The sequence below is a fragment of the Pungitius pungitius genome, chromosome 1 (assembly GCF_949316345.1).
Source record: "Pungitius pungitius chromosome 1, fPunPun2.1, whole genome shotgun sequence".
NCBI classification, from domain to species: Eukaryota; Metazoa; Chordata; class Actinopteri; order Perciformes; family Gasterosteidae; genus Pungitius; species Pungitius pungitius.
The window spans coordinates 18,269,133-18,296,265 of record NC_084900.1 but is presented as its reverse complement, the minus strand read 5'-3'; the positions used below and the strand labels follow the sequence as shown (position 1 = coordinate 18,296,265).

Genomic DNA, 27,133 nt, shown 5'->3' with positions numbered 1-27,133 from the left:
GCATAGCTTGATGAAAGGCTTTGTAGCTGGTTTGACATCCTCCTCTCATCTTTAACTGTTCCACAGGGACATTTAAAGAAAAAACTCACTTTGTGCCTAGGTACTAATCTGTTTCATCATTTCCACAAATATACACAGTAAATGTAGCTTTCTCCTTTCAAACCCCCGATCTGGAAGGAAGCGGAATCTTCTAAGAATAGGAGATGTGCCTTTGCAGTGTCAAAGTCAAACAAATACTGCGTGCATCTAGTTCACATACACACCTTAAAATAACCCACAACTATTCCTTTTTCCTTGGCAGAGAGCCTGCAAATAACATCTCTTTCCAAGATGAATGTAAAAAGGAGTAACACAACCCAAATCTACAGAGAGAAAGGACAGACAAGAAGTTAGCCCTAATCTCAACATGTAGGTCCTGATGATCGGAGTGAATGAAATACATTACAAATTTCATTAATTACGCAAATTTAGTTGAGTTTGCGGAGTTTCTCAAATGTTATTTTTGGCGCTTTGAGTACCACAGGTTGAATGCCGTCCAGTTCCAGTGTGGTGACCTGGTTGTTGAGTTCCCTTCCTGGTTGGACAGAAGATGGCGCTGAAGATGGAGTCGGCCTTATGCAAGAGGCCTGAGCTAAGGACCATAAGAACAGCTCTGACAGCATGGGGGAAGTAGGGCGGGTATGTGTTACGTTGTGTCCCCTGTATGCTGCGGTTGGTTTTAGTCGAAGTTGTAATAGTTATGGTTTGCTGACCACTTTTATTGGGGCTATACACTCTGTTAATTGATTTTTTGCTAAAGGTTTTGAATTTGAAGAACATTTGGGAAAATAAAGCTACCTTTTTGCAGTAAAACCTGTTTCCTTGTGCCTTGACAACTTACTCCACAACATCCAATTATACACAAAAAATACAGATATCTTCAAGATTCTGCTGCTCAGACCAAATTGATGAATAGCAAAACATGTAGATAAGCTGAAAAAGATTTTCTTTTAATTTTGTGGTAAACTGTCCTTTTAAGCTCGCAATCAATTATAACTTGAAAATGCTTGAGATTACATACCAACCTTTCAGGGGCTTGTCTCTAACGAGCAAGATTTGTTTTAATGTTGCTGAAAAGAAACGGTGCATCTTCAAAGGTCTTGGTAGAGCTTGGACCGATCCATCATTTCATCTAAATCACTGTGCGTCCCACAATACTAAGAGATAAACTCGCTTTCTTGAGTCTATGCATAAGGCATTTGGTACTCCGTAGAAGTGCTTGGTGGATGTCTAATAGCACGCTTTATAATAGCGGCTGCCTACACAAATGGAATGAGATCAAATGAAAGAAATGTTAAGTCAACTTTACTTACTAGAAAGATTTTTTTTAAAATCCAAAATATTCAAGTACATTTAAATTGAAAGAAATCTTTAATATGAAATATACGCAGTCTTTGATGGTAATCTTTACTCAAAATAATCAGTGCTATTTGCCTTAAGAAGCTAGGTAACAAATTTCGCTCAGGAAATCATCAAGCTTAAATGTGAAATATACTTGGTTCTATCTATTGTCAATCCACAAGAAATTAGATTAGCACTCCGATATTACTGTTGACATACATTAAGAACTTTACCTCTGTCCTGGAGTCTTTGTGCTTGGTGGCTCTACCTGATGGTGGTTAAATCTGATGGTGGCTCTACCTGATGGAGGTTATATCTGATGGTGGCTTTACCTGATGGAGGCTCTACCTGATGGTGATTCTACCTGATGGTGATTCTACCTGATGGAGGCTCTACCTGATGGTGGTTCTACCTTATGGAGGTTCTATCTGATGGTGGTTCTACCTGATGGAGGTTCTACCCCTATGGGGGCGACACAACACAATGACGACACAACTACTGCTGTTCAGGATGTTTTAAATATATTTAACTGTAATTGGATTAACTTTTGAGGGATGAAAGAACATGTCGCACTGACAGTGAGGAATAAGATACATCAGAATTTTATTCACAGACTGCGCTTGTATCAATTCAGTGTTGCTTTCAGTAGTTTTATGGCATTTATTGACAAGAAGAAAACATAAAATAACATATTTCCAACAGAGTTCATTTTGCTCAAATGGCCAAATAAAAACAATGCTCTTTTAACTGTAGTCTTTAGTAAAATTCATCCAGTAGAATCTCTGCCCACATATTTTCTTCTGCTTGGTCTGGTGCATCAAATTAAACACAACATTTCCACTCGTTTATGAAGTCTCTGCGAGTGGCTGCGCTTTATGGATATACTGAAAACGTACACATGTTTGAAGGTAAAAAGGAACCAAATACGTTACTTTTAATTTGCTCTCATCATTTAAACAAACACTGTTGCACATCAATGGTTCATATCAGATTCAAAGTTAGTTGTATGTTACAATTCTCAAAATAATACAAACATTCAGGCTCTGTAACGTGGCTCAAATGTTCAATGCAGACTATGGAAGACACTTTGCTCATTTATTTCTGGTGCTGATGATAAACTCCAGAGCACAAGTGTATGCTGCAGAGCGGTGGGTGTTCTCACAGACCAACTGGAGCATCCAGTATTCCTCTCTCACACACGCGCAGCGACTCTCAGGAGTCCCCAGCGTTGGCGTGTCTCTCAGATACACCTGGCCTCCATGTCGTAGAGTTGAAGGAGGTCGGACACTACGGCGTCGATGTGTGCTTTGGTCACGCCCACACACAGCACCTACAAAAACAAAAACACAAGCTTCAGTTCCACACCTCGGCAACAAACAGCAGGAATTAACGATCCATGCACGCTTAGACAGAAAACCAGAACAAATCCTAATTCATTTAGTGAATTATATGATCAAACCACTCATTGGCCACCAGCCTTTAATTACATGAACAATTAGAAGAGGCACTTGAGCTTTGAACATGGAGCTGGAAGGTCAGGTGATGGCGCCAGTTTGGTTAAAGCTGTAGGTTTGCTGTTGCCATCGCCCCAAAAGCAGGACACAGCTGTGCAAGGCTACAGCTACCGCTAGTGTACGTCACACACCTTACAGACCCACTACTGCATGACACTGTTGAAATTTTAAATGCACTCTCGTTTTCCACAATATTCTCACTTGATACAAGCCATGTCCGCAGCATGTTCTGTTTGGATATTTGGCTGAGGATGATTCTTTAATGAGGTACAGCCACCCGTGTTATGTGTGCAGGGTCTGTTTGCACTTAGACAACTTCCATGATCAATGGAGTTATTTTAACATGCTCCATCATCTTTGTTCCAAAACCAATCCTGTAAACAAACCCAGCTACTTCAATGAAGCCTCCACGCAGCTTTATTTTTTTGGTTTGACCGTTTTTTGTTTCTGTCTATTACATAACAAACAAGAACAAATCCATTATACCGCCTGGTTGCTACATATTGGGAAGCTTATATTATAAATATTAACGATATGTCAGACCCATTAAAAAAACATTTAGTGGGAGGATGTTATTGGTCTACCCTGACAGAGACTGGGCCATGACAGCGTCATGTCGAAAAAAACGTCATTGGTGTCTCTTGCAACGTAAGTAAAGTATCTTTGAGTCCATCAGGGACTTTGTGGGTGAACTCTCGCAATTTCATTGGGCTGATTTATAGTCTGCCTCTGATGCAGAAACTGTAGAAAGAACAGTGGTAGAATGTTGTCACATCCAAACTCTGGGAGGCTTTTTTTCTCTCCAAACCACAGCTGGTGGATGTTGGAACAGTGTCCGTGGAGAGGTTTCTTCTCTTTAAAGCACTCTGAATTAGATGTGCTTTACAAAGAGTTAAGAAGGCAATGAAGCCTGTCCTAGTTTAGTAAGAGAAAAACTCGCTTTCAGGTTTAGGGTAGTTTTTTTACAGAGGAACCTAGCGCAAACACATCTCCCAGCTAAAGCTATCATGACCTACACACACACACACCGGTTAACATGCCACATGTTAAAATCTTAATAAAAACAGCCTCTAAGGCACACAAACACTAATTATAAAGACATAACAGGGAAAACACACCTTCCACCACTCCTTCTCCCCAACAGGCAGCTCCACTCCGTAGCTGTTTAGAGCCAGGTGCAACGTTGCTATGGCAATGTGCTGTGGTATGTGGCGGATGCACATGACGCCATGGTAACAGTCTCTAAGCAAGGCCCAGGATGTCTCGGCTACAGGGGTTCGAGACCAACCGTGGCGGTTCACCAGTGACTTCACGGACAACAAGTAGTGGAGTAAATACTGGTGAAAGAAACATTACTGCATTATGCACAAATAATGGGGTTTAGCCAATCACAGGGCAGCAGTATTTTTAGAAGATCAGGTAAAAAAGAAAAAGATACAAATTTCAACACACACATACACCTACCTACCTTGTGGGGGTGTTCAAAGGAGACTTGGAAGTTGAGCTGGCGGAGGATGAGGAGCTCACACTGCACCACGCTGTCCCTCAAGTCCCAGAACTCCTTGTCACACTCTAGAGGAGCACTGCCACTGTTGAAATACCTGCGAGGCAGGAATGGGGGACACATTTGACCTTAACAGTCAAACTAAAAACACATCTGATGAAGATACTGACCAGCTGTACATAAACATTGTCTAATGTACTAAGGAAAAAAGAAGAACCGCAGTTTTTTTTTTAATGTTCATTTAGGAATTAGGTGAGTCACACCATTGACCAGTTAATCACATTGATTGACACAAAGTTAACTAGAGTTCAATGAAACATATTTATATGCCTCAATGTGTCCACCCAACATTCCTAAACCAAAGAAATATACCACTGAAAATGACATCAAAGCAAGGTCATGTTCCTGCTGACATCCAGCTCCAAAACAGGTCAGTAAGTGGACCGAACTTCAACTTAGCATGAGCGATCGAACATATGCTGATGATTAGAACTGTGTAATATGTTTAAAAAACTGTTATAATAGGTTAGAAAATCCCCAGAGCAAACGGGTTGAGATTGTTCTCCCAATTTAACTCCCGTTCAAAATAATATTGCTGCCAAATTGCATCAACATGCCAAAAATCTACTGGCTACGCTTCTATTTGCTGCTATCTTTGTCGTAAGGAATACATTCAGACTGAACTGATGGACATAAGAGTTGATTTAAATATGTCTAGGCCTTTGGAGAATTACGATGGATATTTTTAGACGTATCAAACTGACCACTCACATATTGAGTTCCTACCACAGAAGTAGAATGTATTTCTATGGTTCCCCTTGTCCTGTTGACTATTTTAATAAAATCAAAGTATTCCACACACACACACATCAGTGTCATTAGTACATTCTATATAATGACAATCAATAATGTGATTTAAAGACTTAATCTTTAGCTCTTACGTAATTTTCCATATATTAGAGGATCAGAGGAATCTGAAGTGGGTAAAGTTTTATTGGTTAACATATTTAACTTGTATTTCTCTTTTCTAGTCTTCAAACATTAAAGTTATTTAACACGTCATGTCATGTCATGATTAACCCATTCACAGAGACACTTGTCCTAACATTCCCAGACTACAGAAGCTAGTTAGGGCCAAGCATCTGGCCCACACATGGACACGGACACCAGTGGATCAGCAGCGCCACAGCAGACAGTGAGACAGTTAGCAGTGTATTAGCTCCCAGGAGTGTGATCTATTGTGATCTAGTGTAGGACATTGGGCATCTTACCTGTGGCTTACGTTGATGATGTCACGGGTCCTGGTGTGCTGTTCCTCCACTTTGCCAGCCAGGTACACACAGCTCATGGCCACCAGGTAGGGTTCGTAGGCATGCACACTGACGCGCTGAAAGAAGCGGTGGTACAACACGCAGGCCGTGGCCACGGGTACCGAGCGCATCCCCAGCTTCACTCCTGAGCAGGGGGAGGACAGGCAGCAGCAACTCGTTGAAAGGGCGCCCATTTCTACACCAAAGTGTCACCATCTTCAGATCAGAGCAGCAGGCCAGTGGGAATATGGCTTTGAGGATCCATTTCTAACATACGTGAATTATCACTATCTTCCATCCAAAAACACATACACATACAGTAGGGAGGACTTAATAGTGTAGCAAGTAGTTGTATTCAATTGATAAAGTATCTCTATAGCCACATCCAACAATACTTTTTTAGAAATACTCATAATCCACATTTGAAATTACTAAACCATAATACGCCGATACTTAATTCTCATTTATGTCAAACGTCAACAATAGCTCCCTACTATCTCGTCTATTGTAATTATGCAGAACTGTCCCTTTTGTGTGACAGAGGACAATCCGTTCGCCACCCACCGGTCTCCATAATGAAGCGACAGACGCGAAAGTGTGTTTTTATGTCCCGGTCTGACTCTGCATCCCCGCCGGAGTCTCTCAGCCAGGCCCGGGAGGCGGGCCGGACAGAGGACGGACCCTCCATGGCTCGTGTAGCATCAGCAGCACGTCCAACAGTGTCGCTCAACGGGCAGCTAGTGTTAGCATTAGCATTGGAGTTAGCTTGGTAAGCAGGAGATATGGAGCAGCTTCACTTCGACTCGCTGGATAAGCAGGCACCGCTACGACGGACTGGGTGTTTGTTTCTTATTTAGAAAATACAAAGTCGACCAGACATTTTGTCCAGCGTCTGGGTAACGTGTAGCTAGCGTTTAACCACACTTCTCAGGCAATTACTTAACCGGAAGATAAACAGTTGTACTTCCGTCAGTGTTTCAACAACAGGGCCCTTTCTCAATATGCGTTCTTGTGTGGACTTTTGTTCTCGTGGACTCGTGAAACGTCATCAGTCGCAGCCCGAGTACTGCTCCAATTCTGGCCGAGAGCGGTCATAATACCCGGAAGTGACTCGCCCCGCCCATTTTACCGGGCATGCATCGGAGCAGGCTCGTCTGTTCTTGTGAGAGCCAAATATCCCAGAATGCATTTCACCTCAGCAACAGGCAACAGCGACAGAGGGAAATAAACACAACTTTATGTCGAAGTTTTTAAATACTACTTTATTTAAGTAACGTACTGTAATTTTATGACTGAAGTTAGTTGTTAAAGCAACGTTTGTGGTTAAAGCAAATGTTTGTCAACATTCAGCCTTCGTAACAGTCTGCTCCGTGGATGGAGATGTGAGGTGTAGTTATCGGACCGTCAGACCCTCCAGCACCGGGCGGTCAGCTCATCTGAGCCCGCACAGAGCATCCTGTTTTCGGCGAGTCTTCTGTGAAATGCTCCGCTGGTCTTCACGTCTCCGTAGCGGTTATACATGAGGTTTAACTGTACTATATACTATGAATTATTGTATAGTTCTCTGTAAGATCTTTGATGTGTGGTCAGCAGCTTGCTGTACGAGGACCACTACACTGATTATCAGCCTCTTGATGTTTGAGTAACAAGACAAACGTGTGTGCATTCAAATATTTTAGTATAATAGTTTATTTTTTGTTACTGTTTCCAACCTCCTCCTCCTAAAATGGTAAAGCTAATTATTTTATGACTGATTATATATATATAAAATATAATAATACTAATATATATATGGTGCTCAATATTATTTATACCATTTCTAATTTTAAATGAAAATGAGACAAAAGCTTGTTAATAGTAAAATATTTAAGTCAAAAACTAAATTATAACGTATTAGCCACCTGACGTGGTGACGTCATCAAATCAGCTGCTGTTCCAATTGCGGAAATGTTGCTTCTCCGTTCTCCCGAACCTGCGAGTCGGGACTCACGAGTCTATTCTCGCGGGAACGCAAGTCCGGTCCGTGTACCTTTTGATCGTCCCTTTTACCGTAAAAACCAGAAAACCAAAACACTCGTTTCTCGTTTTTCGTTTCTAATCCAAAACGGTAAAACGGAAGTCGGCGGCCGTTTTCGCGTTTTTCGTTTAGAACCAAAAAAGGAGACCAACTGACAATTTTCACTCCGTTTATCCCTTTTGTGTGTTTTTCCATAAAACGAATATACGAAGCGTAGCCGCTAAACCGGAAGCACGTAGATTTTCACAGTAAAATCCACGCAACTGTCTGCAATGACAGCGGTTACCAGGTTAACATGAGGAGAAAAGTTCATTAACGGATATAAATAATCCGGGTCCGACGGGATGTGTTAGCAGCAGTAGTTGACTACACTCCCTGCTCTTTAAACCATAGATTTATCTAGGTCACTTATGTCGAACTCCGCCGCAGGTGTCTGGCTGCACGTCCAGTGCGGTCCGCCACCGCAGTGCGTACGGCCGTACAGTTCGCCCCCGCCTCCGTCAGCCTTTCGCTCCGATCGTCAGTGGCCCGCGTTCGGTCGAACTGTATCTGGCCCGAACCTGAAATGAGTTTGACACCCCTGAGCTAGGTTTATTTCATGTGATTTTTAGGGTTCATTTGCAACCTTTGTTGTAAATTTTTGTTGTTATATTTATATCATGAAAGAGGGAACATGTGTTGTTTATTAAGCAATAAATAATGACAGTTATATTCAGGGTTTGACTAGAGAAATCTGGATCATCAATTCTGGTTTGTTTCCATTGGAACGGTTAGGCCCAAGAGGTGAAAGGGCCCAGATGATAAGAAATAATGTTGGTCAAATGTGTGATCTAAGGAAAATGACTTATGTGGCATTAAGACTCTAGAATATTTTATATATTTATATAATATTTTTTCTCTCTAGACAAGAACAATAAAGAGATTAATTCATTTCCAACATGTCACTTAATGTGACCTGTGGAGCTGTGGGCAGATACCACCATCAGGCTAAAATTGGGTTGGGAACTATTGCAACAGACTACCTGCTCTTAAGCATGTTGGACACACGAGCATAACACTGTTACAGAAAATCTATTTCCCGCCAACAGTAGTCTGCTGAAGCCTGTTTAGTTTAGTTGTACATTTGAGTAAGCTCATAGAGGAGCTTAGGTGATGATAGAGGAGCTTACTCAAATGTAGTTTCATGTGATTTTAGGGTTGATTCGCCACCATTGTTGTACACATCTTGTTTTATTTATTTAATTTAAAAACAAAACATACCTTTAATGAAGAGACTTTTCGTTTCTTTATATTAAACATTAAGAATAATTGACCTACATACTTATTTGTCACACTTAAACCCCGAATTGAATGTTTTAAGCCGAAGAGGTGAAAGGATGAGAAGATCTAATGTTGGACTGTGTTCCAAAGAATATTACTTTTTTACGTTTTATTGCCGTCAGATTTGTTACTATTTTGAAAAAACGAAGCCTTAAGTTATCACTGATTGAGCCCATGTTAGTTCCACCTCAAAGCCAGGTTTTAGGGAAGCTTCTCAATTGTACAGAGAGATTTTATTTCCAAGAGAAAAACATTAAATTCCTATTTCAAGGAAGAGTATCCCCAGTTACAGCGAGGCTGAATGCATGTACCAACAAGAGGTGGACTCACTAACAAGAGTGTCACACTTTTGCACCAACAAAGCGCTCAGGACCAAGCTGCAGAGATAGAATGTGCTTTACCCAGATGTTAGTGTACTGCTGGACAGTGCTCTCAATAAATTGCCACAATTTATGGATTCAAATTCCTGATTCGTGTTACAAGAAGATATTGTCAGCACTCGTTATATTTATCTCTTTCTTCTACTTGTAAAAAGGGCAAATATAGAATTTGAAATTATGCTGAGACCACCATGTTCCCTGTTGGCATGTTGTTCTCAGTGTTGGGTGTCAATCACACAGCGTTTGGCATTCAGGCCAAAAAGTTCAGTTTTGGTCTCATATGACCAGCGTACCTTCTTCCACATGTTTGCTGTGTCTTTCACGTGGCATGTGGAAAACAGGATTTCTTATGGTTCTTTCAATAGCAGCTTTTCTCCTGCTACTCTTCTAATAAGGCCAGATTTATGGAGTACACGGTTACTTCCTGTGCATAGATTCTGTCCACCTCCAGAGTTACCATGGGACTCCTGGTTGCTGCTTTATCAAGGACATCACAGTGTCCTCAAGATTAATGGGACCTTTGACTTCGGTGATGATAGAGGAGCTAATTGACGTGTAGGATTCTTTTCATCAACCAACTCGGAGGGATCGGGAATCCCAACAATTGCTAGAAATTGTTGCTGTTTAATGAGACGCAGAATAAATGTGTTTACATCTCTACCAAAAGGTGGCAGTGTACGTGTATTAAAACCAAAGATTTAATGGTTACTGAGACAGATGCATTCAATTCTTATCTTTATTTACTTTGATGGTGATGGTTAATTTGAAACCATAGTTGTATACATAATCTCTTTTTATGTCATGGAAGAGTTAACATATGTTCTTTAAACAATAAATAAATCTTAGTTTAATAATTAGCGTTTGATTCATTCATTTTAGTTTATTTGTCATGATCCTAAATGTAACTGTTGGATCGAAGAGGTCAAAGGGCAAAGATGAAGATATAATGTCGGTCAAATGCTGTAGTCTAAAGAAAAGAACATGTGTAGTTTGTATGGCATTCAGACATATTGACTATATACTATATATAGAGAGAGATTCATTTGTTTCATGTTACCTGTCCTGTTGCTGTCCTTCTTTAGCGTCTTCGACTCACCTGCATGGTACTGTCTCTTAAAATGTCTTTCCCATCCTGGAGAAAAAAAGGTGTCCCTCGAAATGTAGATGAGATTCTAGTTTAGTGGTACTGGGATGTCATTTAATAGGAGAAAGGAATGTTTGGAAGGGTTGTATCTGGTGACAGAGAGACATCTTCATTTGAAATACAATATTAGTATCCTATTTATATGTAATTCATTTCCTCTATCATCACCAAAGCCACAAATCACATTTACCCTGATTACACTGTGATGGCCTTTATATATAGTGTCAAATCCTGGCCAAAAGTTCTGATCATTTGAAAAAGAAAATTGCCATCAGGAAACTAAGGCACTGTGAGACTCAACACTTTCTAGCCACCATATTCACGTGATTCATATGTGGCAACGCTAAGGGGGTAATCTGTTTGTTTTGCTATTATACACCAACAACGCCACCCAGGGAATTTCACCCCCTGAATTATCATCGGGGGGCCCCCAATCTATGGTCAACCACAGGACACAGGTCCGGACAACACAGGCACGACGTGATTCCACAAACAAACTCACCGGGGGAAGGAACATAATGTTACACCACACGTGGAAACAAACAAACCACATCCCAAAACCAAGGTGCACTATAGAAAAATGGAACCGCCACCACCGGGATATGCCAGTCACTCCAGTGGCACCAGCAGCTCCTGTTCAACAACAACACGCACACGCGCACACACACACACACACACACACACACACAGGAAACAAATGATTAAATCACAACACAGAAAAACAGTGGGAGGGTCCCGCTTCAGCAGGTGAGCCACTGGTGGGACGTAACCCTTCAGCGCTCCAGCGGTGCACCACAACGACGCCGCTTTAACTGCAAATCGGAGGTAGCACAAAGCACAAGAGCTTTCCCTGCAATGATTGATCAACCACACCAATACAGCTGGGGACAGTGGTTTTAGGAAAAACCTTTTTAAAATATCCCAGAGAAAAAGCTTAAATCTATATAAATATGAAAGCAGTTGGAGGTTGATACCACTAAACAAGTGAATATGGTGAATTAAGTGTGTTGGTTCATAATTCCCACAGTGCCTACGATTCCTGAAGGCAACACGGTTGAGGAAGGTTTTCAGCCTTCTTTGTTAAGCTGATCAGGGCCAAAGGTCTGAGAGAAAGTATAAAATCTGACAAGACCTCAAAAATGTAGAGATTGAAATACATATTTTATTCAAAACCATTCAAGAACTGAATGAATATTATATTCCTCCCAAATTCATTTTCATTTTTAATACAATGCTGTAATTTTCAATGTTCAAGACCATAACTGAAACTTTCAGGTTCCACTTCCTTTTACAAATGATCAAAACGTTTGGCCTGCTGGCTCCAGAGAAGAAAAGGTCCCTTTTATTTGAGCATGGGTTTTCTCTGTTTGCAGTTAACTCAATTGTCTTTCGACCACAAGTTAGGAATGGAGGGGCCAGGACAATGACGTTGCTATGCAACGGGTCAACAAACACAGATGCAGATAGACGGCTGCAGCCATGTCCATGTACTCAGCAAACCAGGTAACCTTTGTGTCTTTGGAATTATACAAATAAACTAATTCTGGTGATTTATGTAGTTTTTCCATTCCCAGTATGACAGTGCCTTCAAGCCACAGAGGCTCCCGAACTGGTGTGAACCAGAGCACTGCAAACAGGTAAACACCATACAGGTACTTTGCTGATGAACTATTTTGCTCCGTAGCAAAGAGTAGCATGTGAAAATGTGTGTGTAGAGACCCTGTGCAAGGGGGGGCGCCACCACCTTCATTGCTGATAATAGAGGTCATCTGCTCCCAGGCGTGAAGAAGGTTCGAACATATCAGACCTACTTTTAAAGGAAAATGTGTTCTACTGTGAATCTCTTTTGACTGGTCCCCTGTGTGTGTCTGTGGGGGACATGCTGAAGAGGGGAACTGCATGGCCGGACTTTAAGGGGACCTGGGATCTACCTGCAGGCCGCTCTGCAGACGGCCTCCGCGGGTCGAAGTCCTTGGCCTTTGACCCACAGCACTCTGTTTGCAAAAACACCACAGGCCTACAGGATGTTGGCGAGCACACCAGTCAGGTCAGTTTCATTTGGTCTTTAATTGTGCTCGTATTTCTAGTTCTACACCAGCTGTATTTACCACTCATTTCCATTTACTTATCAGTATTTAATTGTGCTACTGCCACAATAAAGGCTTGTGTTCTTGTCTGTAGCTTTCCTGTCCGAATGATGGGGATGAACAGTCAGACGGTGCTGCTCTGTCACTGAACGCAGCGTCGCCCTCCACCCAGACACAACGAGAGGAGCATCCACACCACTGAACTCCATTCTCAGTGAATGAAATCCAAAAGGCTATACAATTGTTGATAAATACGGTAAAAAGCATGAATATCTTTTTGTTAGAGGTGCGTTTTTACCCTTTGAACACTGCCTGTATCCACCCATCTGATCGCTCCTCTAAGTGGGGATTCTACCCCTTTTATGGTTGCAATCTTATGTTGTCCCTCGATGGCCAAACAGTCTGTAGAGCCTATATTTGAAAATCTTTTGCTGTGAAATTGGTAAATTAGTAGACAGATGCTGCTGAATGACCAAGACATTGGCTTAGTTTTGTTTCTGTCCATTTTGAATGAGATACACTTATTTTCTCCCATTGGCATTTTGTGAGCTTTTATTTATTTATTGGGAAAAGGAAACTACAACACCTTCTAGAACAAAGTGTAATCTCTGCACCGTACATTTGTACATTCACCGATGACGAGCTTCTCCAACAACCATGACAACAACTCTAATGACATAAATGTGAATAGCATTCAAGCATCATGGCCTGGACTTTATTGTGTGTAATACAATTTTAGATTATTTGCTGTACCAATGACTCACCACAGGGTTTCATTTCATTGGCTGGCTCCTGGTGGTCATCAGGGGCCGTCAATCCTAAAAGTTAGGACTGAGGAAACTAAACACAAGGAGCCAAGAGGCCAATCACCTGATAGACCAGATGGACAGTGGGAGCTGTCTCATATCAAACCTTTCTCAGGTTGCTTGGGAGAGATGAATGTTTTGTAGGAAATTGATGAACAAATGAACATGTTAGACTGACTGGAAAATCACAACCAACAAAATTGGTCAACTCCATAGACCCCACGTCTGCATAGAGGGATGAGCCCATGAGAGCAGACCTGATTGATGGGTTCATTGTGACTAACCAGCACCTTGACACCGCCCACTGCCTTTGGGACAAAGCCCAGGTCTCTCATCCCATTCAACGCCGTATGGTTAGGATCACACCACAGACCAAATCCTGGTCTTTCAGAGTGGTGAACTGATGACTGCGGCAGGCCTACGGTGGCTGTGACACATTTAAGGGTGGATTCTTCCTCATGTCAAGAGGACCGGGCAGCTGTCTAGGCCCCAGTTGGTGTTTATTTCATTTATTCCTAAGGACCACTAAAACAGGAGAAAGGAAAAACAGATGAATCCGCAGAGGTTGGCACAGTAACCAAACCAATCCATCCTGTCATCGGAGGTTTATATTAAAAACAACAAGCAAAACTTATATCTGCCCATCTATCGCAACACAAGCAAAGGAAAATGCAAACACAATGACAAACTATTCCCAGACAAGTACCCTAAACTTGTGTCTATTTGATTACACCGTAGAGTAAAATGAAAGCACAGTGTTTAAGTGCACAGCATCCCAGTTAGTCTCCAAAAAAGCACAAGGGTGGACTGTTCAATGAGGAGCATCACTTCCCTGATTGAGGGTGCCAGAATTCTTACTCCCAGTAATTCTAGAAGACAGCCGTGGGATTGGTGCTGTGCCAATGACGGGCAAAGGGAGATGGTTGGGGCCGTGACCGAGCAAGGCTGGACTGAGAGGGACACCTCCAGCAGTTAGGATGGCTAGGAGGGTCGACGAGCGTGACACGGCTTCGTGTTGACCGAGATATTCCACACCTGTGCACTCACCTGAGAGCATCTGAGCTCCACCCAACACCACCACACATCAGCACAACGCTGAGAGTTAGTAATCGCTAGTAAACCTGAAGATTGGAAAGTAAATACATGATTTCTGCAGCCGGACTCTTGGCCCCCTGGCGCTGAAGGGCTTATTTAGAAGAATAGAACAAACTAGGACTCAATCTCATTGTAAAGCCGCAACAGCAGGTTTCAACAATGCCACGACCGATAAACACAGCTAAGGCTATTTATAGCACCATATCAGTTACCTGGGTCTCATTTGCCCCCCCAAAAAAGATGAGAAATGTCTGTCACCTGGCAGTGTGGTAACATTGTGTCAATGTTGCAATCCCATTGACATAGCAACAGTTGCTTCTTTTGGTTAGCATGGGGCATGTCACTGTTCAGAAGCCAAAATGGTTTCATCAGCTCCGTCCATCTTCTGACGATATCCAGGTGGGCAACAAGGCCACGGTTTAGGCAATCCTTCCAAGATTCACAATGCTCCCTAACCCTATCAGGAGGAAAGTTACCATGAGCATCAAGTTTCCCTCACCGTATCCAGGAGTTATGCACACTCAATACCAGTCATGTGCACAGACAGTGTAAACATTGTCAATACAGCAAGCTCCTGGAGGTCCTGGCTTGTAGCTGATAGGAACTTTTTATCACTGAAACTCTCAAGTTATTACACAACATACCAAACATGTTATGGACTGAAGCCTTACACGCTTTCATTAGGCACTTGATTGTTGCTACGTCAATGACAATGTTTAACAAGGCACAAAAGTTACATGTTCAGATTGCATTGATCATCAAGCAGGTCAAATAATAAATTACTCATCTGGCCGGAAAAAAAACATTTTTAGGGCTGGTGTGGAATTAAACTTGGCTTTGTTGAGATGCGGATTTTCTTGATAATCACCCAATCCTTCTGCCCCGCTGAAACTTTTATCCTCAGACAAGAGGAGCTAAAACTATCCTTTTTGTCCACTTCGTGCTTCTCAAACCTCCCATTCTCCAAAGTGCCCACAGACAAGAACTCTTCACAACTTTTCTCCCCTTTCTTTGTGCTCCTCACGTCACGGCCAATCTCCACCTCAGCCGACTCCAGGACGTCTTTGCCCTCTGATCCGGTTTCTACAAATATCCCTGTTACCACTGTGGGGGCTTTGAACACTGCGGTCAGATAAGATCCATTTTCGGGGGAGCGGCCCCAGAAAAACCCCTCACCAGGCTCCCAGGCGAGTTGGGGGTGGTGGTTCTTATAGGTAGACATGTCAGAATAAACCTCAGCTAAAGGATTGGTGTAGAACCCCTCCTCAAAGTCCTTGTCCTTTAGCTTGTTGTATGTCCCTTGGAAAGAGGAGTAAGTCCCAATGTGTTGGAACAGTGATGGTTTGAAAACAATTTGCTCCTTTTGTGTGAGCAGCTCTCGGAAGCGAGACATTAACCAGTCGCAAGGCATCTCCTGGTAGAAGAGGAAGAGGAAGCGGGCCAGGAGAGGAAGATGGGCAGATTTGTATAGTTTTCCAATGTAGCCGAGGACTGAAAATTCCAGCATTGCCCAGGTGGTCTTCTTCGCCTCGTGCTCCTCAACGTGCCTCCTGATGGTCGAGAGGAAATATTTTGCAGAGGAGACGTCGTCTTCCAGCTGGAGATAGTATCTGCCAAGACTAGCACTGTAGTGAATGAGGAATGAGTAATCCAGGTTCTGCTTGGAGCGGAAGGATACCCTTTCCGGCGCATCGTTGTAGTTCCTCTTTAGGCCTGCAGGAGAACCACAGAGACTTGTATCAGTATGTGTTTCTATAGAAGTCTACGAGGACTACTACACTCTAAATGTATTCCCACAGTTAACATTGTTCTTTTTTTGGTAGGACGAGCCAAACATCCCAGTGTGATTCAATGCAAACAAAAAGGTATCAAACACGTATTATAACTTTACAGTTCAATATTTAACACTTATTCCAACAGTTTAACATAATAGGGACTTTTTGTTCATACAATTCAGTATAATAATTAATGTATATAAATACAATGTTAACTTTCCCTAACACGGCGAGCTTGACAGAGTTACACGTGTGTGTCTGATGTTTTCTGTTTAATATAATATAATATTTAATATAAGTGCATGTTGATGTCCCTTTCTGTCCGTATCTGTCCGTGCTGGATTCTGTCCCTGTTGATTTAAAAAGCGAAGCATGGGAAGGAAAATACGGCGTCCACTACTGCATCTAGCTAGCCAAATGTTCCTTTCAGGAATCAGGAAATGTTTATTGCCATAATATATCAGACATACATGGAATTTGACTCGGTGGTTGGTGCCTGACAGCAGACAGTATAATAACGGACAACAGAAAACGCAGTGCAAGGATAAAAATATAATGAAATATAATGAAATATATGCTATGCGTTAGGGGGGCCTACACTCTGTCAACTCACTGATGTAGTAGCGACTTGTCAATCAGATGGCTTGTCTTAGTTATTTTTAACATAAAATGTTTCGCTTGTACTCTGCAGTGATCCAGTGCTCCTGTTATTTTTATTAGTTGTAATTGTTCTGCTCACTACTCTGGTATGTAGCTGATTCTGTACACATGCCATCTATTGTGCGTGTCCCCCCAGATGGAGGGATCCCTCCTGGGGTATGGCAGCAAATTAGTCAAACTTCGAGAGCGCAAATCAGGTTCATGCGCACGCCTGAATCAAACATCTGCGAGCAATAGCACGTCTCGCGCGAGGCTGATTTCTGCTCGCGCTCAAAGGTGTTTTCAAAGTGTCTGAATCTGTGAATATCTTGTTAACTTTCAAGATATAATAAGATATGTGTAGGCTCCTTCATAGTTCAGTAACATTGGCAATAATAATATCTTTCAAAAATCAATCTGCCTTGAAAGTTGATATTCAGACTTCACTTCGGTCTGCGAGCTGGACGGATTGGACCTAATGTGCGGCCGAAAGTGATGGTAATGGTGGTAAATTAGGGTTGTAGCTGGTTGTCATCTACGGTTACAGAGAGGTCTCGTTTGTGTTTTGACAATGTTTGCATTTCATAATTTCGACCTTCTATCCCCTTTCTTTAGTGCGGAAATGGGCTTCTATAGTTCTGTGAATGCATAACTTCAGCCAATCCAAAGATGGGGTTTGTAACCAATTAGATGTAGTGATACCATGGAGACTGGCTCCGCCCTCTTACTGTCAAAAATGATTCAGAATTGATTCAGAATGCTGCAGCACGTGTATTAACAAGAACTAAGAAATGGGATCATATAACTCCTGTATTAACTTCTCTGCACTGGCTTCCTGTTAAATCAAGAATAGAATTTAAGGTACTTCTCCTCACCTACAAAGCACTTGCTGGTGAGGCACCGTCTTATCTTAAAGAGCTGGTTACACCGTATTCCCCTACAAGGCATCTGCGCTCCGTAGATGCTGGGCTACTTGTGGTTCCTAGAGTTTTAAAAAGTAGGATGGGGGCCAGAGCCTTCAGTTATCAAGCTCCTCTTTTGTGGAACCAGCTTCCACTTTCAGTCCGGGGGGGCAGACTCGGTCAGTTCATTTAAGATAAAGCTTAAAACGTTCCTCTTTGATATTGCTTATAGTTAGGGCTGGCTCAGGTTAGCCTGGACCAGCCCTTAGTTAAGCTGCTTTAGGCTTAGACTGCCGGGGGACTTCTTAGGACATACCGAGCCCCTCTTTCACTCTCACACTCTCACTCTCTCCTCCCACAATCATCCATGTTTTATTAATGTACATCACTAATTAAGCTTCTTTCCGGGAGTTTTTTGTGCTTTCTCGCCTAGCAGGTCTCCGTGGATCATAGTTTCGTGCGGACCACGGTTCTGACTCCTGGCATGGCTCTGCTGACACCTGCTGCTGCCATCATCATTACTTTAAATATGATTCATATTACTGTCATCAAAAACCAACATCTTTCTGCTCTCCCTCCCCACAGAAGCCTCTGTGGATGGTGGTTCGATCTGATGGTGGTTGTCCCTGCAGTGGTCCTGCCGTACACCTCTTCTGCTACTTGCAATTACTTGTATCATTTCAGTTAGAGAAATTGAATGTATTGTACATTTTTTACATTGTTGATTGTGTACACATGACATCCATTGCACTCTGTCCATCCCAGGAGAGGGATCCCTCCTCTGACGTTCTCCCTAAGGTTTCTTCCCTTTTTTCCCCATTGAAGGGTTTTTTCATATTTTGGGGAGTTTTTCCTGTGCCGATGTGAGGGTTTCGGGACAGAGGATGTTGCATGTGTCCAGACTGTAAAGCCCTCTGAGGCAAATTTGTAATTTGCGATTTTGGGCTATACAAAATAAAATGAATTGAATTGAAAAAAGAACAACAGTGAGCGCGCAGAAATCAGCCTCGCGAGCAACGAGGTTCACGTTCCGCGGATGTTTGATTCACGCGTGCGCATGAACCGGATATGCGCTCTCCAAGTTTGACACTGATTTGCCGCCATACTGAGGTACTCTCTCTAAAGATTTTCCTGTACTGATGAGAGGGTTCTAGGACGGGGATGTCATACGTGTACAGATTTTTAAGCCATCTGAGGCAAATTTGTGATTCGTGAAGTTGGGCTACACAAATAAATGAGTAAAACTGAAATTGTGTCCAAAGGTGTAAACAGTACTACACCTGTAACAGAAGGGTATTGATCCTGAGGGACATGGAGGACCACCAGCTGGCTCTGTTCCAGCTCCAAAGCAAATGTAGTTTTAATCTCCCTTGTTGTAGTCACTCTCCAGGTAACATCAAAATCTGCTAGCAGCACTACCACCACCATGGAGGAGCGCTCCTCAGGAGATGACTGAAAGAAGAGGGACTTCAAAGTGGGGATTAGATAGCTGCCCTTCTTCCTCTTCACTGAGGACAATCCAATGGATAGATACCCTGAAACACATGAGAACAGTCCTCATTCAACCACACTAATCTGTAACTGAGCACTTCAGTATAAATGGTCAGTGGTGAGTCAGGCCATTAATAATCTGTTAGGCACTCTTTATATTCTCTAACTTATCTTAAATAAACAGTCCTTCAATCCTACTCTCACAAAGCAAATAGTATAATACAAATAGACTAAATTGCATTTCCCCAGAGGGATTTAAACCTTTATTACCTCAGGTTGCAGCTGAAAATAATAAGGCTACACTTTTATCATTATTACATATAAGTAGCAAATCAACTTCAGAGCTCTTCAGTTTTCCTTCCGGCAGTTGTCAAACGGTTTCCCTTTCAGTTGTTTAACTTTGTCACATTTGTCTAATATTACAGTTCTTCCTTTTATATATGCAGCTCTGCTGTAATCTCCATGTTTGTGATTGGTCACACGCTGCAAACCCCGCCTCTTACTGTGACAGCCAGCTAGAGACACCCCGCTAGATTTAGCACGTTGCTAACCAGCTAGGAAGGACGACTGGGCAGAGATTCAAGGCTCATCTAAGCCAGAACAACAGAGCAGTATGTCCCCCGCTGTCCAAAACAACCTAGTGAGACGCTGGGTTGAGAGGGTGTGCTAGTGAACAGGGGGATACATTAGTGACCTAATATGAAAAAATAAAATGTGATATAGTGGAAATATTGAAATGCTAGTGTATACTTACATGGTGAGTTCAACAACAAGGGGGCAAATGGCAAAGGACTTTATCATGCGTTTTATTGTCAGCTAGTGGTAATGAAAGGTAATAATAATAATCAAAGGTAAATTCATATTTCAGCCAAAAGGGGACAAAGTGTGTGACTCACTCTGTTGAGCAGGCGGTGCTCCAGCAAGCACCTGGTAGGACACATTGAGAGGCAGGTAATCTCCCTGCTCCAACCACGACTCTTTACTGACCAACCTCTCTGCTCGCAAAGTTAACTCCTCTGGATCCGCTTCGTGGGAAATGAAGCGGCCCTGCAAAACAAATACAATCCGATCGATTAGAATTCATTACAGTTGTAACACTGTTTTCTATACACTGAAGCATCAAACAGAGTAAGTGATGAACATGGCTCTCCAAGTGCTCGATAGGGACACGTGAGTATGAGCCGAGACCAGGTACTGATCCAACAGGGTTTCATTAAGAAGCTGCATGCCTCAATGTGTGAGCTTGGGATCATTTTGTTTTACATGGAAGGCAACATCAACCATTATTTTAAAAGTTCTTTCCTAACTTTGTATATCAAGAACGTATTATCATAAATCGTACAACAGCAAGTTGGTTTAAAAAATGTATTCAGATAAATCATTTCAATTAAACATTTTTAACGTCAAATGGTTCAAACTAAAACAGGAATTATGGTCATGGACTCATATCCTATAAACAAATATGTTGGTCTTATTGCCTAGTGATGATGTTTAAGTTACCGGTGTTCAAGTGATTTTAAAAGAAAAAACATAAACTGTAAAGTACAAGATCAGATATTTAGTCATGTGTACAGTCTTGTCTCTTGGTCCTGAGCTTCAGACGCCTGTCGTCTGCTTGATGGCAGAGTGGAAGATGGAAGAGTCTGTGCTGGGGTGGGTTTCGGGCTCTCCTGGTGGAGGAAATGTCCTGTAGTGAGGGGAAGGCTGCTCCTGAGATGAGCTGTGCTGTTATTAACACACAGAGGCCCTTCCTGTTCTGCAGTGGAGGGTCCATACCACACAGTCATCGATGTGGTGAGAGGTTTGGTTTGCATGCTGAAGTTCAGCCTCTGCTGGGCCTTCTTGGTGATCTGGAGTGTGTTGGGAGACCAGCTGAGGTCCTCGCTGATGAGAGTGCCCAGGAATTTAAAGGTTTTCACCCTTTCACTCAATCATCTGATTAGTCTCGTCTTTGTTCAGGGAGAGATTATTATTTTGAAGTTTCTCCACCTCTCTTCTGTACGCTCCCTCAGCCCCACCACTGATCATTCCAATGGACATGGTATCCTCAGCAAACTCAATGATACTGGTGTTTCCCTGGGAGGCCGCACAGTGGCCCTCGGAGGCCCTGTGCTCACAGTGCTTGTGTTGAAGGTGCGATTGCTAACTCTGGCTGACTGGAGTATGTTTGAGAGGACGTTCAGCACTGAGTCGCAGAGGGCACGTCTCAGACCCAGAGTGAGCAGTTTTACTGAGAGTTTGTGGCAGGGATCATCCTCTTGATGTGGGTCCTCTCGAAAAACTTCCTCACCACACTCTGCAACTGCAACTAACTGCCATAAATGTAGGCATGGTCATATGCATTCTGTTTGTGTGCACGTGTATGTGGGCATGTGTGTGTGTGTGTATTTGCGTCTACTTACAGCAATTAGGAAGTTAAGGATGCAAAGTACTCCAACGAGAATCACCACTGCCAAAACATTCTTCTTTGAATGACGCAGCATCTTCCTGTTATATACACACACACACACACACACACACACACACACACATAATGGTAAAGCTTCAGAACAGAATACAGCCTTGAGTTAAACTTTGTTTCATTAGGAAAGCAGTGTTTAATTGTTCTCATGGCAGATCTCTGCTTACATTACATGTCATTTAGCTGACGCTTTTATCCAAAGCGACTTACAATAAGTGCATTTCAACAATTTTCATCAAATAAGCAGTTTCAAAACTGATAGTGCTACAGTTTGTTAGTGTTTTAGTCGAGGTATATTCTATAGCTACTGTACTGTGGGATATAAATAGTACAGCCAGTGCTGAGATGGAATGAATGGTTATTTATTTAAACTATATTGGGATCCAGCCATTTGTCAAAATATATTTTTCAAGTGTAAACCTTTGGCTGCTGCAACAAATTGCCCAAAACTTAACAGGAAATAAAATTAGTGTTAAATTAGTTATGCATTTTGATTGAATTAGTTTCAATCAAAATGCATCTGGTTCTCAAGTTCACACACTAATGCTAGTGTTGGCCAGTGTACCGGTACTAGAAAGATACCCTTACGTTGAAAACTGTACGGTTTTGAAATTTGTAGTACCGGTACTTTATTAAAAAAGCAGCAACCAGAGCGCACTCAGTGTTCCGCTCCCTGTCCGGCTGCCTTGCACGCATTGGCTGGGTGGGCGGGACTACCAGCATCAGGGGAGCGGCTGCCGACAGTCCACGGCTTGTTGAAAGAAAAGATGCCAGAAGTGAGATCTGGAAATACTTCAGGTACGAAGTATTATTTTACGCATTTTTGGTCTCAAAAGAGGAACTAACAATTAACATGCAGGTTAGCCAGGCCTGGGATCAAACTGCCAACACTCTGATTGGAAGACAACCGCGCTCCCCACTAACCCACAGTCACCCTAGACTTGAGCAACCATAACAGGCTACAAGATGAGTCAGGCAGAAAAAACACACCTACAGTGGAAGCACATAACAAATACAGAGAGCAGAAAAAAAGAACACTGAGCAAGACAAATCCACATAAAGGTGAGTCAAGCAGGCCGAATGGAGAGCACATCAGTGCTGGCAAAACTGATTGACCACAAGCCAATAGGTCAGTGGTTCTCACCTGGTGGGTCGCGGGCCGTTGCATGGGAAAATTAAAATAAAAAGAAATTGAGCGAGTGAGCTGCTATCACAGAGAATGTATATTTGCGAAGGAGAAACTCCTCCCCCAGTCCAACCTGTTATGCCAGTAATGGGTTTGGAGGAGGAACAACGAGAACCAGAGATGCCCCAACACAACTTGTGCTCAAGAGATGAGCGGTGTCTGTTTGGAGGGTTTTGGTCTGATTTTGGTTTTGGTAAATCCGACGTAAGATATGTTAGATCAGAAAATGATTTATTGCGCAGTCTGTCGAGCCTCTGGTGGCAACACTAGCAGCCAAAACAAGCTAACATGCTAACAAGCTAACTCGCAGGTCAATTGCGAGCGAGTTGGCCAGCGAGCGGCGAACAGCTGTTAGGGTAGCCCGGTCGTTTCTGGGGTCAATGAATTACTCTACATGTCATTTAGCTGACGCTTTTATCCAAAGCGACTTACAATAAGTGCATTTCAACAATTTTCATCAAATAAGCAGTTTCAAAACTGATAGTGCTACAGTTTGTTAGTGTTTTAGTCGAGGTATATTCTATAGCTACTGTACTGTGGGATATAAATAGTACAGCCAGTGCTGAGATGGAATGAATGGTTATTTATTTAAACTATATTGGGATCCAGCCATTTGTCAAAATATATTTTTCAAGTGTAAACCTTTGGCTGCTGCAACAAATTGCCCAAAACTTAACAGGAAATAAAATTAGTGTTAAATTAGTTATGCATTTTGATTGAATTAGTTTCAATCAAAATGCATCTGGTTCTCAAGTTCACACACTAATGCTAGTGTTGGCCAGTGTACCGGTACTAGAAAGATACCCTTACGTTGAAAACTGTACGGTTTTGAAATTTGTAGTACCGGTACTTTATTAAAAAAGCAGCAACCAGAGCGCACTCAGTGTTCCGCTCCCTGTCCGGCTGCCTTGCACGCATTGGCTGGGTGGGCGGGACTACCAGCATCAGGGGAGCGGCTGCCGACAGTCCACGGCTTGTTGAAAGAAAAGATGCCAGAAGTGAGATCTGGAAATACTTCAGGTACGAAGTATTATTTTACGCATTTTTGGTCTCAAAAGAGGAACTAACAATTAACATGCAGGTTAGCCAGGCCTGGGATCAAACTGCCAACACTCTGATTGGAAGACAACCGCGCTCCCCACTAACCCACAGTCACCCTAGACTTGAGCAACCATAACAGGCTACAAGATGAGTCAGGCAGAAAAAACACACCTACAGTGGAAGCACATAACAAATACAGAGAGCAGAAAAAAAGAACACTGAGCAAGACAAATCCACATAAAGGTGAGTCAAGCAGGCCGAATGGAGAGCACATCAGTGCTGGCAAAACTGATTGACCACAAGCCAATAGGTCAGTGGTTCTCACCTGGTGGGTCGCGGGCCGTTGCATGGGAAAATTAAAATAAAAAAAAATTGAGCGAGTGAGCTGCTATCACAGAGAATGTATATTTGCGAAGGAGAAACTCCTCCCCCAGTCCAACCTGTTATGCCAGTAATGGGTTTGGAGGAGGAACAACGAGAACCAGAGATGCCCCAACACAACTTGTGCTCAAGTAATGAGCGGTGTCTGTTTGGAGGGTTTTGGTCTGGTTTTGGTTTTGGTAAATCCGACGTAAGATATGTTAGATCAGAAAATGATTTATTGCGCAGTCTGTCGAGCCTCTGGTGGCAACACTAGCAGCCAAAACAAGCTAACATGCTAACAAGCTAACTCGCAGGTCAATTGCGAGCGAGTTGGCCAGCGAGCGGCGAACAGCTGTTAGGGTAGCCCGGTCGTTTCTGGGGTCAATGAATTACTCTACATGTCATTTAGCTGACGCTTTTATCCAAAGCGACTTACATTGCATTATAACCCATGGATTATACTTGGCTATACCGTGCAGCTATGATATACCGGGGCCCCTACTCTCTTTAAGAAAACTGCCAGGGCTGCCCCCAGCTTCTCGGCAATCACACTGGGAACCTTGGCAACTCACATTCTTACCTATTTAAAGTGTGAGAATAACTTGTGATTGTTTTGGCCCCGAGATCTCTAATCATCGTCTTCGGAGGGACTGAGCAGCTAGATGGTTTGATTAGTCTTTCACCACTATACTCAGGTCAGACGACCGATTTGCACACCAGGACTGCTATGGTTTCGCCCTGCCCAGGCATGGTTCACCATCTTCCGGGTTCCTGGTGCACAAGGCAGTGGTGGGCATCCCACCTCACTTAGTCAACGGAAGCAGCAAGGTCCACACTAGGGCAATATAATGCAAGTGGCTGGAGCTGCGAGGCACCTTTGCCTCACGGGGGTATGAAAGGGTTTTTTTTGTCCACTTATTTTTATTTTACAGTGTTGTATTTTTCAATGTTCAACAACTAAACTTAAACTTTCAGGTTCACATTTTTTTTCGTATGGACAAAACTTTTCACCTGGATTTGGCTCCATACGATTCGTGGTCTCGTGTATTTCCTGGAGGGAGTGATATCGAGGTTTGCAGAGGAGATACACGTCACGTCCAGACTGACAGTCACGCGCGCATGCGCAAAGCCGCCGCTGATTCTGCAGCGTCTTCCTCGTTAAGCAATTGGTCACAGTGGTTCCATAAAGAGAGAACTTTTTTCAGGTCTTTTCAATCATTACTAATCAACTACTGAATTACCACCCGGACTGTATTTTATCTCCCAATAAGTTTGATTTCTGACTTTGTCAGTCGCGGACAAAAGGACCCTCACCAAACTGCTCACCATCATGGACAATGGAAACCATCCTCTCCACAGCACTATCAGTCGACAGAAGAGTCTGATCAGCAGGAGACTGCGCTCGCTGCCATGTAGGACTGATAGACTGTATTAGGGCTGCAAAAACGAATTGATGAAATCGATTAAAATCGATTATTAAAAGCGTTGGCAACGAATTTCATTATCGATTCGTTGTGTCGCGTGACTATTATGTTTGAGTATTAAAAAGTAAAAAAGTTGCCCTCGTGTATTTCCGCTGCGCGAGGGGACAGGTGTACCCGATGAGGAAATAGGGCCTGCCTGCCCCCCCGCAACGGACAATCTGTGGTCTGCACTGAAGGGGACACTAATACGTCATTTTTACTGACTTTGCCTTGGTTTTCTCAAAAGCTGTACAGAAATATATCTTGAAAGTAAACATGGGTATAGAGGTCACCCTTAACAAAAACCCATTGAAGATAGGGTGTACGCTTTGGGATCTTGTTCAAAGATTGGTTCCTTTACCGTAACGCCCCGAATAACTGTGCATTTCATGCTGTAATGCGGTCCACATGTCCACGGAACCTGCCTTGGCCACTGTTCCTCCCGGCGTACTGCTTTGTGGAGCGGGAACACGTCGGGCTGCTCACCGGGGACACGGAACCTCCGGAGCGGACACACACCTGCGTCAGAGGCGAAATACCTTCCTCCAGGCTTCCAAAATCACGGCTGGGTTTACGGTTAGCGCGCAGAGCGGCTGTTCGACTACCGGGCCGGACGTGATGGACGGGACAGCTGTGTCCATGTTTGTGTTAACGACACACTGCCTCGTGACGACACAACACAATAAAGCGCACAGCAAAGTGGAGCTTTAGTCCAACAGCACCGTGTGAACGGCAATGATTTAAAAGGACACGCAGCTTTAATAGAATTTAAATTATATTAAGTATTGACTGCGGAGTTCGTAGATACGAGAATCATTAAAAAGGGACAATTTGGTAGAATACTTACATGAGGAACTCCGTTGAAATTAAGCACGATTCCAACAGGCACTTTATTTATCCAACGTCGTTTCAAAAGTAAGCCTCAAAACGCACCCGTATCGTAAGCTAATAAGAGAAATAGCACGTGTGTGCACGCGGTCCCTGTGCCGGCACAGAGACGGACAGCGCACCTCGTCCTGTCCGGGTCTGCGGGGCTCAGTGTCACTCATTTGGCTCTTTAGTCACGCCCTGCCGCCAAACATCGTTTTATCATCACGCTCAAAGCAAGCCGACTTGGGGCCGCGTAGGTTCCTCCTCCTGCTCCCCGTGGGCCGTACGGTCACCACGACTAAATGTCACTCCAAGGTTTCAAAGTGGCGAGCTCTGCATCTGACATGGTAAACAAAGCACCAGGTGTGTGAGAGGGGGGCTATTT

At 43.0% G+C, this 27,133-nt stretch overlaps 3 protein-coding genes across 6 annotated transcripts; 1 reads left to right on the top strand and 2 right to left on the bottom strand.

The window, feature by feature from the left end:
* Window positions 1-1,966: 1,966 nt before the first annotated feature.
* ccnq (cyclin Q) lies at window positions 1,967-6,752 on the bottom strand. The gene is made up of 5 exons (XM_037480758.2): window positions 6,273-6,752; window positions 5,670-5,853; window positions 4,363-4,495; window positions 4,013-4,231; window positions 1,967-2,710 (listed from the first exon to the last, which is right to left on the bottom strand). The coding sequence occupies exons 1-5, from the start codon at window positions 6,394-6,396 to the stop codon at window positions 2,621-2,623; spliced, it is 750 nt and encodes a 249-aa protein (XP_037336655.1). The 5' UTR covers window positions 6,397-6,752; the 3' UTR covers window positions 1,967-2,620.
* Window positions 6,753-11,946: 5,194 nt separating this feature from the next.
* cfap126 (cilia and flagella associated protein 126) lies at window positions 11,947-12,956 on the top strand. Its single transcript, XM_037480524.2, has 5 exons — window positions 11,947-12,072; window positions 12,144-12,206; window positions 12,285-12,359; window positions 12,458-12,616; window positions 12,751-12,956. The coding sequence occupies exons 1-5, from the start codon at window positions 12,049-12,051 to the stop codon at window positions 12,856-12,858; spliced, it is 429 nt and encodes a 142-aa protein (XP_037336421.2). The 5' UTR covers window positions 11,947-12,048; the 3' UTR covers window positions 12,859-12,956.
* A 60-nt stretch (window positions 12,957-13,016) lies between these two features.
* Window positions 13,017-27,026, bottom strand: LOC119223297 (alpha-1,3-mannosyl-glycoprotein 4-beta-N-acetylglucosaminyltransferase C-like). 4 transcript variants are annotated; one of them, XM_037480523.2, is made up of 5 exons: window positions 26,240-26,560; window positions 21,767-21,851; window positions 20,261-20,411; window positions 19,154-19,408; window positions 13,017-16,270 (listed from the first exon to the last, which is right to left on the bottom strand). In XM_037480523.2, exons 2-5 carry the CDS (start codon window positions 21,845-21,847, stop codon window positions 15,366-15,368), a joined length of 1,392 nt encoding a protein of 463 aa, XP_037336420.2. In that variant the 5' UTR covers window positions 21,848-21,851; window positions 26,240-26,560; the 3' UTR covers window positions 13,017-15,365. The 4 variants fall into 4 exon arrangements, with proteins under 4 accessions (XP_037336420.2, XP_062418861.1, XP_062418857.1 ...); XM_062562877.1 differs by having other exon boundaries at window positions 21,767-21,847; window positions 26,300-26,560; XM_062562873.1 differs by lacking the exon at window positions 26,240-26,560 and adding an exon at window positions 22,970-23,104.
* Window positions 27,027-27,133: the final 107 nt, after the last annotated feature.